At 37.8% G+C, this 12,504-nt stretch overlaps 1 protein-coding gene across 14 annotated transcripts in view; it reads right to left on the reverse strand.

Moving 5' to 3' along the window:
* The window catches only part of MARCHF7 (membrane associated ring-CH-type finger 7), a 50,954-nt gene that overhangs the window by 31,822 nt on the left and 6,628 nt on the right, over positions 1-12,504 (reverse strand). For all 14 annotated transcript variants that reach the window (XR_006602463.1, XR_001178097.2, XR_006602464.1 and 11 more), the window contains exon 2: positions 220-384. Coding sequence is in view for 9 of the 14 variants with exons in the window: in XM_004743919.3 (XP_004743976.1) it covers positions 220-372 (153 nt within the window). In the remaining 5 variants the exon portion in view is untranslated. The remainder of the gene's footprint in view (positions 1-219; positions 385-12,504) is intronic.

Below are 12,504 nucleotides of genomic sequence, written 5' to 3' on the forward strand. Positions count from 1 at the left end.
ATCCACAAAGACTAAAAACACTGAGTTTTTGCTACTTGGTGTGAATAATCATTCATTTTCCTGTGGATATATTAATGTATTTTATTACAGGATGCCTCAGATCCATCTGAGCGTCTTATTAATTATACTCATTACTTTCCTAAAATCTAAAAACCATAAAACCATAAAATCATAGTTTTCAAAGAAACTATGTACATATATTCCAAATTAAGATGTTACCTGATATTCAGAATCCAGTCTAAATGAAGAGTCTCTTGAGTGATAGGTATCATTTAAATTATTCCCTCTGCTTCCAGACATCATCCTAGCACTTAAAGAGGTGGGGGGTTGAACTGAAATTCTTCTTGGAATCCTTGACGGTTTAGAATCCATTCTTGAGGTTTCCTGTGAAATGCAAATTTTGAATAATTACCTTTGGAAAAACACGCAAACCTTAGATTCTTAATCCTCCTTAATCATTAGCTCGAATCAAGAATTAACCATGCAAATTAACTGTATCAGACATGGTGAATTATGAGACTATCAACACCCTGTCTTCTCTAAGGCAGAAGTCTAAAGTCCATCAAAGGCTTCCCACTGTCCATAAAATGAAGCAAACTGATAAAAGAGGGATGAAGAACTGAGGTTGTTTCCAAAGCCTGGGCTCTTTTCCTTACTCAATTTTGTCTCTATGGAATCCAACACAAATTTGTTCTTGACTGTCTTGCTATCCTTACCTATTATTAGTGCTTAATACTCATACCATGAGCATTAGCTATACTATTTGCACTCCCCTATCACACTACACTTTCACAGACTTTGTACACACATGGAAACTCTGTACATTCCCCATTCAATTTCTAGTCATAGTATGAAAACACTCATCATTTTTCTTTGTGTGCTTCTATTCTGTACATACTTTAAGACACTCTAAGTTATGCTATAATTTGTTTTATTTCCCTTTTTCAAAAGTGATAATTTCTAAGTTTTCTTTAGTAAACATTCCTCAACCTAGACCAAGAGTCACAATAGCTATGTGTAATCTTTTAAATATACAGGTACCTCCCACTTTTCAAAAGTTCACATTATGCCCTGTCACTTTTATGAAAGACCTATATATGGTATCTGCTTTTGCTAAGCATAAGAAATCCAGAGAGAATTTTTGCTTTTATAAAAAGGGAACGGAAAGTGAAAAAACAGCATTCAACATTTGTTTTGTAGCACTGAGGCAGTGTATACCCTGAGTAGCAAGTGCCAACACCAACCTCCTTCCCCAGGAACTACACTCCTCATCTTAGCATCAAGCCGCCATAACTTTAAACTGTCTGCAAGCTTCTGTGCTTTATCTCAATGTGTACTGTGTATCCATTTGCACAATATGGTGTACAGTAACAGAAAAGTCTGAGACGAGATATTTTTGGGTCTGGGAAAACTCAGAAAGTTTTCCCATATAAACTAATAACTGCTTCTTCACTTTACATCATTCTAGCCTACAAAAGGTTTCAAAGAAATACTCTTACTTTTGGATAGGGGTGGACACCTGTGCGTATACGAAAGAAATGATAGAACATGTACTCTCTTATGTCTGGTTTTATTTGCTCAACGTTGTATTTCTGAGATTCATTTGTATTGTAGCATGTAGCTGTAATAAGTTCACTCTAACTGGTTTATATAGTATTTCATTGTTATCAATACACATAAATTATTTGTCCATTGTATTGCAGATGGACATTGAACTGTTTCCAATTTTAGGCTATTACAAACAGTGCTGCCATCAAGACATTACTTTTATAATCAAAAAAATTTTAAAAATCACAATAATCTCTTCAACTTTTCCCTACCCACTTTCAAGAAGGGTCAAAAATTTCCTTCTTATTCTGGTAGTGGATGACATTAAAGTAACTACAAACAGAGGCGCTTATCTGATATGCCACTTGGATAAGGCGTATGTGCTTTATTAAAACATTCAAATTCAGCGGCACCTCAGTGGCTCCAGACAGTTAGGCATCTGCATCTTGATTTATGCTCGGGTCATGAACTCAGGATTGTGAGATGGAGCCCTGTATCAGGCCCTGCACTGAGCATGGAGCCTGCTGAGATTCTCTCTGTTTCTCTCCCTCTGTCCCTCCCACCCCAACCATCCACCCCTACTCCCCACAAAAGAAAAAGGAAAAAAAAATTCAAATTTAAAGTAAAAATACCTCATCTATTTTTGGCATGGAATCTCATTAACTCACCAACTCTGGATCAATCACAACTTTCTACCTTAAAAGTTACTACAAAAGAATTTCCTTTCGTTATGATATTTACTTTAAAAACATGGTATCAGGCAATAACAGAAAAGAGACTGAAAAGAGGAAAAAAACACTAAAACATATGGTCTATATTACAGCAGGAGATACACAACAAACATGAAAAAGATGTAACACAAACTCATTATCAATTAAAATTATTCCACTAAAAATGTCCACCTAATGACAAACCACAGTAAAAGTTACAATGAATATGACTAAATCAAAGCAAGCTTATCAAAAAAGGTCAGTTTAGAACTTCCAGTTAAAACACAAGAGATTATCCTTATGTACCTGTTTTGCCCCTTTCTAAAACCCTGATAAAACGATAGGTAATGAATCCAAAGGGGGCCACAGAAGGCAAGAGATTTCAATGTGTATTTGGAAATCCAAAGGAAGAGTAAAGGCACAATAATTAAACAGAGAAGATAAAACTACACCCTAGGCCCTTAAGAGGTAGAAACTAGAAGCAAAGCATTTGGCCTTAGTACACAAAAAAGCAGCCTGAGGGTACCAGATACCACCATAAAAGATGCATGGCGTTAAAAGTGAGTTGAGGTCAAATATGTAGTTCAAACAGTAAACCAACAAATTCTTCCCCTAGCTTCAATCTTCCAAAAGTATTTATTCTCTCCAGAATAAGGATTTCAGATGTAATCCATCCCACCCAAGTATATAATCAAATCTGCAGGACTAAGTGTGAAAAATAAAATCTGTATGTTCAATGTTGAGACCTGAGAACTTTTCCCAACCCTATTTCTACAATGTTGCCATAAAATTAAGGGATTTTACTCTTGGATCACCAAACAAAAACATGGACAAAGATTTCTGGACACTGGTATTTGGACTGCTCCCAATTACCAAGCTAGACTGCCACAGGAACATCCTCCCCCACAGCAAAGTCCACTAGTCACCAAGAGTTTTCTACTGTTTTGTTTTGTTTACCATTTCCTTCAAACAGATAAACATTAAGGATTACTAAGTATCCAATCAAATCCTTTTTCCAGGATTAAAAAAAGGAAAAAAAGGAACATAAAGAAAATTTGGGGAAAATAGCTAACTACTACCCTCAGAGATCAACAGACATCCATTCATAAAATAACAGGGTGCTTAAGAAAACAACTGGAGTATAATAAAGAGCTTGTGGACATTGAAAATGGGATACTCTTTTTGAAAATGGTGATACAATGAGATTCAACATAATTATTGGGAATAAACTGAGGAAACCTCTCAGAAGTAGAAAATACAACTTTAAAATAGGAGAATTAACCAGGGGAATTATCATCTTACTTTAGCCATGGTTAATAGAGAATAAAGAAAATGGAAAGAAAACGAAAACTACTAAAGAAATAAAAGAACCCTTCCAGGACTGAAGGATACAAATATTTGAAGGATACAAATCTCCACATTGGAAGAGCTCCAGAGAACCCGGCAGGATCAAAGAAAAAAAAGACCAACACTAAGCACAATTTAACACCTTGAAATTTTATAACACCAAAAAAGAAGAGAAGATCTTGCCCTGGCTTCTTAATGACAACTGTAAAAAGTCTTAAGACAATGAAGCAATGCCTATAGTACTGAGAAAAATGTTTACCCTTGAATTCTAATCTAACAATTAAATGTGAGGTGGAGAATAGGACACATTTTCAGACATGTAAGATCTTTTAAAAAGATCAAAAAACAAGACAAATATCAAAGGAAGATCAATGAAGAGTATGTCCTACGAACTTGAGAGTATAAAGAATGAAAGAAACAGACATGGAACCCAGAAAACAGTTAAGAAAGGGAAGTCCAGACACAGAACCCAGGAAATAGTTCCAAAGGTAGGTAGGAAGGATAAGATGGACAGCAGCAGGACTGAATAATGAAAGCAAAGTTTCGGAGTGGTTGGGGGAGACTCCTATGGATACTATTTGGCATATGTGGCAGAGACCATAATACAACTGGGAAAGAAAAATTGCTAAGTACAAAGAACAAATGAAAATTTTCTGTTAGGAAACAGATATTGTTCAAAAAACAGGGTGTCACGGGACGCCTGGGTGGCTCAGTTGGTTAGGCGGCTGCCTTCGGCTCAGGTCATGATCTGAGGGTCCTGGGATCGAGTCCCACATCCAGCTCCTTGCTCTGCGGGGAGCCTGCTTCTCCCTCTGCCTCCGCCTGCCTCTCTGCCTGCCTGTGCTCACTTGCGCTCTCTCTCCCTCTGTCTCTGACAAATAAATAAATAAAATCTTTAAATTAAAAAAAAAAAAAGAAAGAAACAGGGTGTCTGGGTGAAACGTGGGTGAATATTTACTAGTTACAATAATGTATTACAATGTATTATAATAAGGTATTGAATCAACAATTTTGCTACAAACATGCTATGGGATGGAGATGATTAGGAAAGTAACAACAAGCATGAATAAGGAAAATACTATGAAAAATCATGAACAGTATAAACATTCTCTAGAAATGTTAAGATAAATCCCAGAACAGCTAAAGTTGAGGGTCAGTACCTTTGGAAAGACACTGGGAATGAAGGGTGGGGCAAAGTACTCTTCTTTCCCTTTTGAAAATATGATGATCAAAAATAAATAAAATAAAATATGATGACCATTATCTCCTGGTTTGTCTAGTATCTCCAGAAAAGTCCTAATTCGTGCTCATTACCCCAGGACAATTATAAATAGCCCTTGGGGCCTGAGTGGCTCAGTGGGTTAAGCCTCTGCCTCAGGCTCAGGTCAGGTCTCAGGGTCCTGGGATCAGCTCTCTGCTCAGCAGGGAGCCTGCTTCCCCTCCCCCTCTCAGCGCCTGCCTCTCTGCCTACTTGTGATCTCTGTCAAAATAAATAAAATCTTAAAAAAAAAAAAAGTGGCCTGGTTTGGATGATAAAGCACACAAAGTTGCCTAACATAAATCGTTTCTACCTTCTAGACTTTTTTTTTTTTAAAGACTGATTTATTTATTTTAGAGAAAGAGAGCAAGCAAGCGGGGTGGGGCAGAGGGAAAATCCCAAAGGGGACTTCCCAATGAGCACAGAGCCAAATGCAGGGCCGATCCCAAGACCCTGAGGTCAGGACCGAACAGAAAATCAATAGTCAGGCACCTAAACTACAAGCCATCCAGTCACCCTTATCTTCAGCTTTTAATTTTTTTAACTTATTTTTAAAAATTTTTATTTTAAAGGCTTTTATTTATTTGACAGAAAGAGAACACAAGTAGGCAGAGCTGCAGGCACAGGGAGAGGAAGAAGCAGGGAGCCCAACGAGGGGCTTGATCCCAGCACCCTGGGATCATGACCTGAGCAGAAGGCATTTGTTTAACAGACTGAGCCACCCAGGCACCCCCCACCCCCGCCGGCCATCTTCAGCTTTTTATAAACCATTTATACTACATCCATACAGGATTTCATTGAAAAGAAATAATTATGAATTGGACATTCAAAGAAGGTATACATTAGTAACAAGAATATCAATGGTTAAATACTGACATGCAAAAACCCATAAATGATTCAACAAGTAGTAGGTTTACTATTTTATTAAGATGGTTATAAAAATACTAAATAAAGGATGGTTAAAAAAAAAAAAACAAACCACTAAACATGGCGCCTGGGTGGCTCAGTGGGTTAAGCCTCTGCCTTCGGCTCAGGTCATGATCCCAGGGTCCTGGGATCGAGCCCCGCATAGGGCTCACTGCTCAGCGGGGAGCCTGCTTCCTCCTCTCTCTCTGCCTGCCTCTCTGACTACTTATGATCTCTGTCTGTCAAATAAATAAATAAAATCTTAAGAGAAAAATACTAAACAAGGGACTATTTGTGATGAGGGTATTAACAGAAAGACAAAATGTTTTTTTAAGAGATACAGGCCTAAGGATGGTTCTATAACAATTACGCTTCTTAATCATACCTTATAGTTTACTTTGTATTTATACTCAATTTTTACTTGCAGACTTACTTGCAGAATGAAACTAACCTAGTAGGAAATCTGCTCAAAATAATCTCTTGGGAGAAGGCAAAGAGGCAGAGTCCTCTGAGATACAGAATTTATACTCTATGAAACTATTTTTGGAAACTCCTCTACATAAACTGATTGAATTCTGACAATGTAGGTGTTACCAGAAAACTTATATAATTTGGTTGCATAAGTTGTAGGTCAAAAGCACAAAAAAACTGTAGAAAAAAAATAAAATGTGCAGTCCTTGAAAGACTGCTACCAAACTTACAGAGTACTATGGAGACATCTTTTCAAGCCTACATATTTAGTGTGTGCTAGGCACATTAATACTGAACATGAGGAGATGAGAGGACAGTGCTGAATGTAAACACTTAGATAATGACTAGGAAAATACTGTAGTCAGGCAAAGAACAAACAAACCACACAAATTGTTCTAAGTGCTGTAAAAGAAACGTATAAGAACTATCAGGAAAAGGTATTTGAAGCTTAATACTTTTAACCAAGACTTAAAGAGTACAGTACAAAACAGTTCCTAAGTAATCTTGCCTCAATGGTTAGAATAGTTTCTTTGTTTTTCTAACACTGTATGCCTTTAAATCTAAATTTCTTAAGATGTGATTCTTGAGTTAGACAGCTATTTGGTAATAAGATGAACTGGCTGGCTTCATAGGTGTGTGACATATGCAGGACAAGACCCTGCACTTGACTGAAAGCTCGCTCCTGACATCCTGAAATTCTTGATAATTTCATCCTTGAACTTGTGGTTTACTTTTTAATTTTTCTTATTTTGGGAGTCAGGGGGGAAGTGAGAGGGAGAGCAAGAATCTTAAGTAGCCTCCATACTCAACTCATGAGTCGAAACCAAGAGTTGGATGCTTAACCAACTGAGCCACGTACGTACCCTTGCACTTGTGTTTTGTAAGTCACATAGGACAGTGCAACATGAGCTTGAGCAGAATGGAATGGGATTATCTGCCATGCCTTCTCACTGAAGTTGTATACAGCATTCATGATGCTGTGAAATTTCTACAACACCATTTGTATTCTCTTTAAGCCTCATGCAAGTTCTAGGCATCAAGGGTCCACCTGATGGAATTAGTTGTTCTTGTTCCTTATCAACATATCTGAGTAAACTGAGGCACTGATGGCTCCCAGGGGCTGATTTTCCATTCTTCAGACTTGGTTTGAACATGGGAAGAAGAGAATGAGCTACAAAAATCTTTTGATCAATCTTTGAGACTTCCACTGAACTTGTCGGCTTTGGAAACGAGGTCACTTGGGTAAAAATTCTCTGGAGCAGATATTGAACTATTAGTTTACCTAAGTGGTTGTGATTTTACCCTGCCTGTTAAGAATACCTTCCTCACCTTGAGGCATTTTAAAAATGACTGTCATAAGCAACAGGAATGGAAAAGAGATATTCATACCAACTTTACAATTTATATAGTCTGTTCATCTCATAAACCTGTGACTTGTTACCTACTAGGAAAACTGGCACTTCTTCCCCGCCTAAAGATAATTTCATTCTACTGGGCTTCCTGAAAATCTCTGAAGCACTCTTTAAAACAAGTTCATGTTTTCCAGTGACCCGCTAAATATTATAAAGGATCTTCAGACAAAAAAGGTGTTCTACCTATAAACAGCACAATTCAAATCTATACTGTGGAAATAATTTTGCCTTAAGCCTCCTCTCAGTTCAGATAAAAAGCCTAAAGAAATTCTCTATCATCAACTGACATGTAAAATTCTGTAATTCTGTGCCTGATGTTATCTGCAATTATTAGTATCTCATAATTACATATTAAGTGCAACTGAAAAACTGTATCACAACTTATACTGGAATACAAACAAATTAAAGCTGAATTTTACAATGTTTTCAGGAAAACTTTACTTGGATACCAGGGCTACTGTGGGTAAACCAACATAGTTAGTCTTTAATAATACCATGCTAGGCTCTATCTAAACTGAACTCACATTTTCATCTTTTTTATTTCATTCTACTAGCAATGATGTCATGTCCAATCAAACTTTTTTTCCTAGTACTTACCTATAGAAAAAATCTAAATTCTTTGGCCCAGCATCCAAAACTCTAACCTACTGTTTCCACCTAATGTCCAATTACCACCAAAAAAATGAAAACAACAAGAACAAGAACAAAAAAATAAAAAACTTTTAAAAGTTACTGAGTACTTTCAATATACCAGGTGGGATGCTGAATTCTACAAATATAATAATAAAACCTATCTCCTAAAACTTGTATTTCAGGGGTAGAGGGAATGGAATAAAAATAAGCAAGTACATAAGTAACTGTGATATAAATAACAAAGATATACAAAATGCTATGCAAAAGAACCTGAAGTTTTTTTTTTCCTAAAGATTTTATTTATTTATTGACAGAGAGAGATTACAAGTAGGTGGACAGGCAGGCAGAGAGAGAGAGGGGGAAGAAAGCTCCCCACTGAGCAGAGAGCCGGATGTGGGGCTCGATCCCACAACCCTGGGACCATGACCCGAGCTGAAGGCAGAGGCTCAACCCACTGAGCCATCCAGGTGCCCCAAGAACCAGAAGCTCTTGATAGCAGATTACTCAAAGCAATCCTTCCTCAAAACAATGAAAAATGTTGGATTAAAATATAAAGACCATCCTTGGGGCGCCTGGGTGGCTCAGTGGGTTAAGCCGCTGCCTTCGGCTCAGGTCATGATCTCAGGGTCCTGGGATCGAGTCCCGCATCGGGCTCTCTGCTCAGCAGAGAGCCTGCTTCCCCCTCTCTCTCTCTCTGCCTGCCTCTCCATCTACTTGTGATTTCTCTCTGTCAAATAAATAAATAAAATCTTTAAAAAAAAAGAAAAGAAAAGAAAAGAAAAGAAAAAAGAAAAGGCAAGGACCACGAAAGAAATATTAAAAAAAAATAAAAAATAAAAAAAATAAAATATAAAGACCATCCTCTTAAAAGCAATGAAGTCTTACAAGAATTACTACGCCAGTAATGAAGGGAAAACGGCATTCTAAGAGATATGAAAATACAAAAGCCACTTCTGCCCTGGAAGCACTTGTAATTTCTAGAAAGTTTAAATTTTAATTTTACCAGTCTTGCATAAGAAATCGAAGTCCAAGACATGCATAAGGCATGTCTATGTGCATACTGATATTTTACTAGTCTCCCAACTTTGCTTGAGTATTTTCAAGCAAAACAAAACAAACAAAAATTGGGCTTAAATATTCCCCTCTCTGCTTAATGCATAGAAAAATATAAGAGAACATCACTCTAACTCCTAACATAACGGTAAGCCAGATAATCTATTAAATCACTTTTCTCGAGTCTACCAGAGTGGAGGCTACAAGGCAACAGATGAGTTGAACAACACAGAATGGTAAGCCCCTCCACAAGAAGAAATAAAACAAAGGTGGTCACAGAAAGGCTGATAAGAAACAGCCAAAACTGATCAAATTCTTAAATACTGAAAGGTAAATATTTGCTAGTGTGAGACAGTTTAGGAACTCTGGGAGCCTCGACACAAGTTTGAGTCTTTGTTCCAAGGCTTCCATTGAAAACTCGTAAGAAAGAATGAGGACAAACAGAAGAGCTGAAAACTTCATTCTCTATAGTATGATCATGCAGGGCCTGCCTATGCTTAAGAAAAGGGAACTTGAAGAAGGTTAGCCATGCTCCAGAACCTGCAAGAGTACAAGGTGGGATTGGCTGTGGCTAGGAAAGAAGGTATGAAACCCACTTCCAGCACAGACTCTATGCTAATACAAGGCAAAAGGTCTGTGGCCACTGAGGAAGGGCTATGAATGCTTGCCCAAGATCTTCCATCAATACAAGGCAGAGATTAGTTGCTTTTGGGGTGCAGGGGGAGCGGAGGGATGGCAGGGGACTGCATGCACTCTGGACTCCAAGAGGCAGGTAGAACAGAAATTTGAGACAGCCCCACCTCTGAGGACCGGGCACAGAGAGCCATCCTAAGACCAAAGAAAGATATACAGAACTGAGAACACCCCCTTTTACCATGAGCTTTAGCTTCAAATAAGAAACAAAGACAGCCTACTGCTGAGGAAGTTACAACAGCCAGGGGGAGAGAGAGAGACAAAAACTTTTATAATAAGATGCGCAGGCCCTGCAGGAAGTTGAGGATAGTAAAAGAATACTACTGTAAAAGAATACTACTGTAAGATATCCTCCAGTACCCCAGCCTCACACTAAGCACTAAGTAATGGCAGTCTAGTACTGAAGAACTCTGAAGGTAAATAAAGTGATGATAAAGTTTAAGCCTGGCTCAACTAGTCGACACCAACTCAACCCATCACAGTACACAATTTGACAGAAGTAGAGTATGTCTATATCCAGGCTTAAATATTATTTATTTCAGCCTCTATTTTTTTTTAAACTTACTAACCAAAAATTACCAGACACACAAAAATATAAGGAAAAAAATGAACCCACTGCCAAGAGACAAGAGTCAACAGAACTACATAAATATGGCCCCAATGTCAGCAAAATGGAAAATTGATCCATTTAACAATAAAGTAAGCAAAACTGAAGAACTAGGGGAAATAAGCTAAAAGAAAAACAATCCAGAATGAAGCATGGAAGAACAGATGGCAATAAATACAGATGGGAGGGCTTAAGAGATACTGAGAGAAGAATAAAGAAGTCTACTGTACATTTAGTTGGATTTACAGAAGGAAAGGACCAGGGCAGAGAAAAAAATTAAAGAGATACTGCCTGAAATTTTTTTCAAAACTGACAAAAGGATAAGAGTTAGAAAGCCCAACTAAAATAATTACCAAAGAGAATTAGCAATTATACCAATTTCTACATCAGATACACCACTGTATTTATTTTATTTTTTCCTGTTTCTTTTTTTAGATATATATATATATATATATATTTTTTTTTTTTTTTGACAGAGAGAGAAATCACAAGTAGGCAGAGAGACAGGGGAGGAAGCAGGCTCCCTGCGGAGCAGAGCGCCCAACGTGGGGCTTGATCCCAGGACTCTGGGATCACGACCTGAGCCAAAGTCAGAGGCTTTAACCCACTAAGCCACCCAGGAGCCCCTTTTTCCTGTTTCTTAATCCTATGAAAATTTCATTTATAAACAACAAAAACCTGAAAATGCCATGGGAGCACTGACTGGGAATAGCCAAAGTTCCAGATGCAAAAGACTTCAGGGGAAGTTACATCTGAGATGACCTTTGAAGAATAAAAATAGAAAAAGGAATAAGGCATAAACTTGCTAAAGCATGTTAAAGAACTGGAAAAAAGAAAACAATCTGAGCGTCAGAGTAAAACTGAAGGCATAGAAGAGGAGAGAGAAACAGAAAGGTCTCTGAAGGGAATGAATACATAAAATCAGACCCATATTATATAAAGGCAATCTCGGGTCCTTAGCTCAGGAGTTTATACTTTAACAAGGTAATGGTTCTGAAGCTTTTACCACCACTATTTTTTTTTAATTTTACCACCACTAATATTATTTTTTTCCTTTAGGACCCCAGAAATAATATTCCTGACAAACAGTGTTTTCGAAAATGAAACATTTATCTAGTTTTGCCTAACCTTAATAACAGATTCATATACATATTCCTGCATTTCTTAGAATTAAGTTAGTAACTAATTTTACTACCTTTGTGGAATAATAGGGAACAACCTAATGTTACAGGCTATAGGCTCAGAAACTAGTCAAGATTTTGAGATACCAACAGCTAAAAACAAAGAAAAAAAATTCCGAGTTTGTCCCCAATTAAGGACAGGTTATTAGGAAGAAATATACTGGCTCTGAGGCAAATTAATGAGGTCCCAAAAGTAAACAGAAAGCAGATTCTGGGTGGCTCAGTAGGTTAAGCATCTGCCTTCCGCTCAGGTCATAATCCAGCATTCTGGGATAGAGTTCTGCATAGGGCTTGCTGCTCAGCAGGGAGCCTGCTTCTTCTGCCTCTCCCTCACACCCCCACCGTCTCTGACAAACAAATAAATTTTTTTTTTTTAAAAAAAGGAAAGAAAGAAAGAAAGCAGATTCAGTATGTCAAATAAAAAAGAATTCTAGGGGCGCCTGGGTGGCTCAATGGGTTAAAGCCTCTGCCTTCGGCTCGGGTCATGATCCCAGGGTCCTGGGATAGAGCCCTGCATCGGGCTGTCTGCTCCGTGGAGAGCCTGCTTCCTCCTCTCTCTCTGCCTGCCTCTCTGCCTACTTGTGATCTCTGTCAAATAAATAAATACAATTAAAAAAAAAAAAAAAAGAATTCTATGGGGGTGGGGAGGAATTGTTCAGAATACTGATGAAAACCAAACATTTTT

The sequence above is a fragment of the Mustela putorius genome, unplaced genomic scaffold (genome assembly GCF_011764305.1).
Source record: "Mustela putorius furo isolate JIRA1106 unplaced genomic scaffold, ASM1176430v1.1 tig00003869_pilon_pilon_pilon, whole genome shotgun sequence".
In the NCBI taxonomy this organism is placed as follows: domain Eukaryota; kingdom Metazoa; phylum Chordata; class Mammalia; order Carnivora; family Mustelidae; genus Mustela; species Mustela putorius.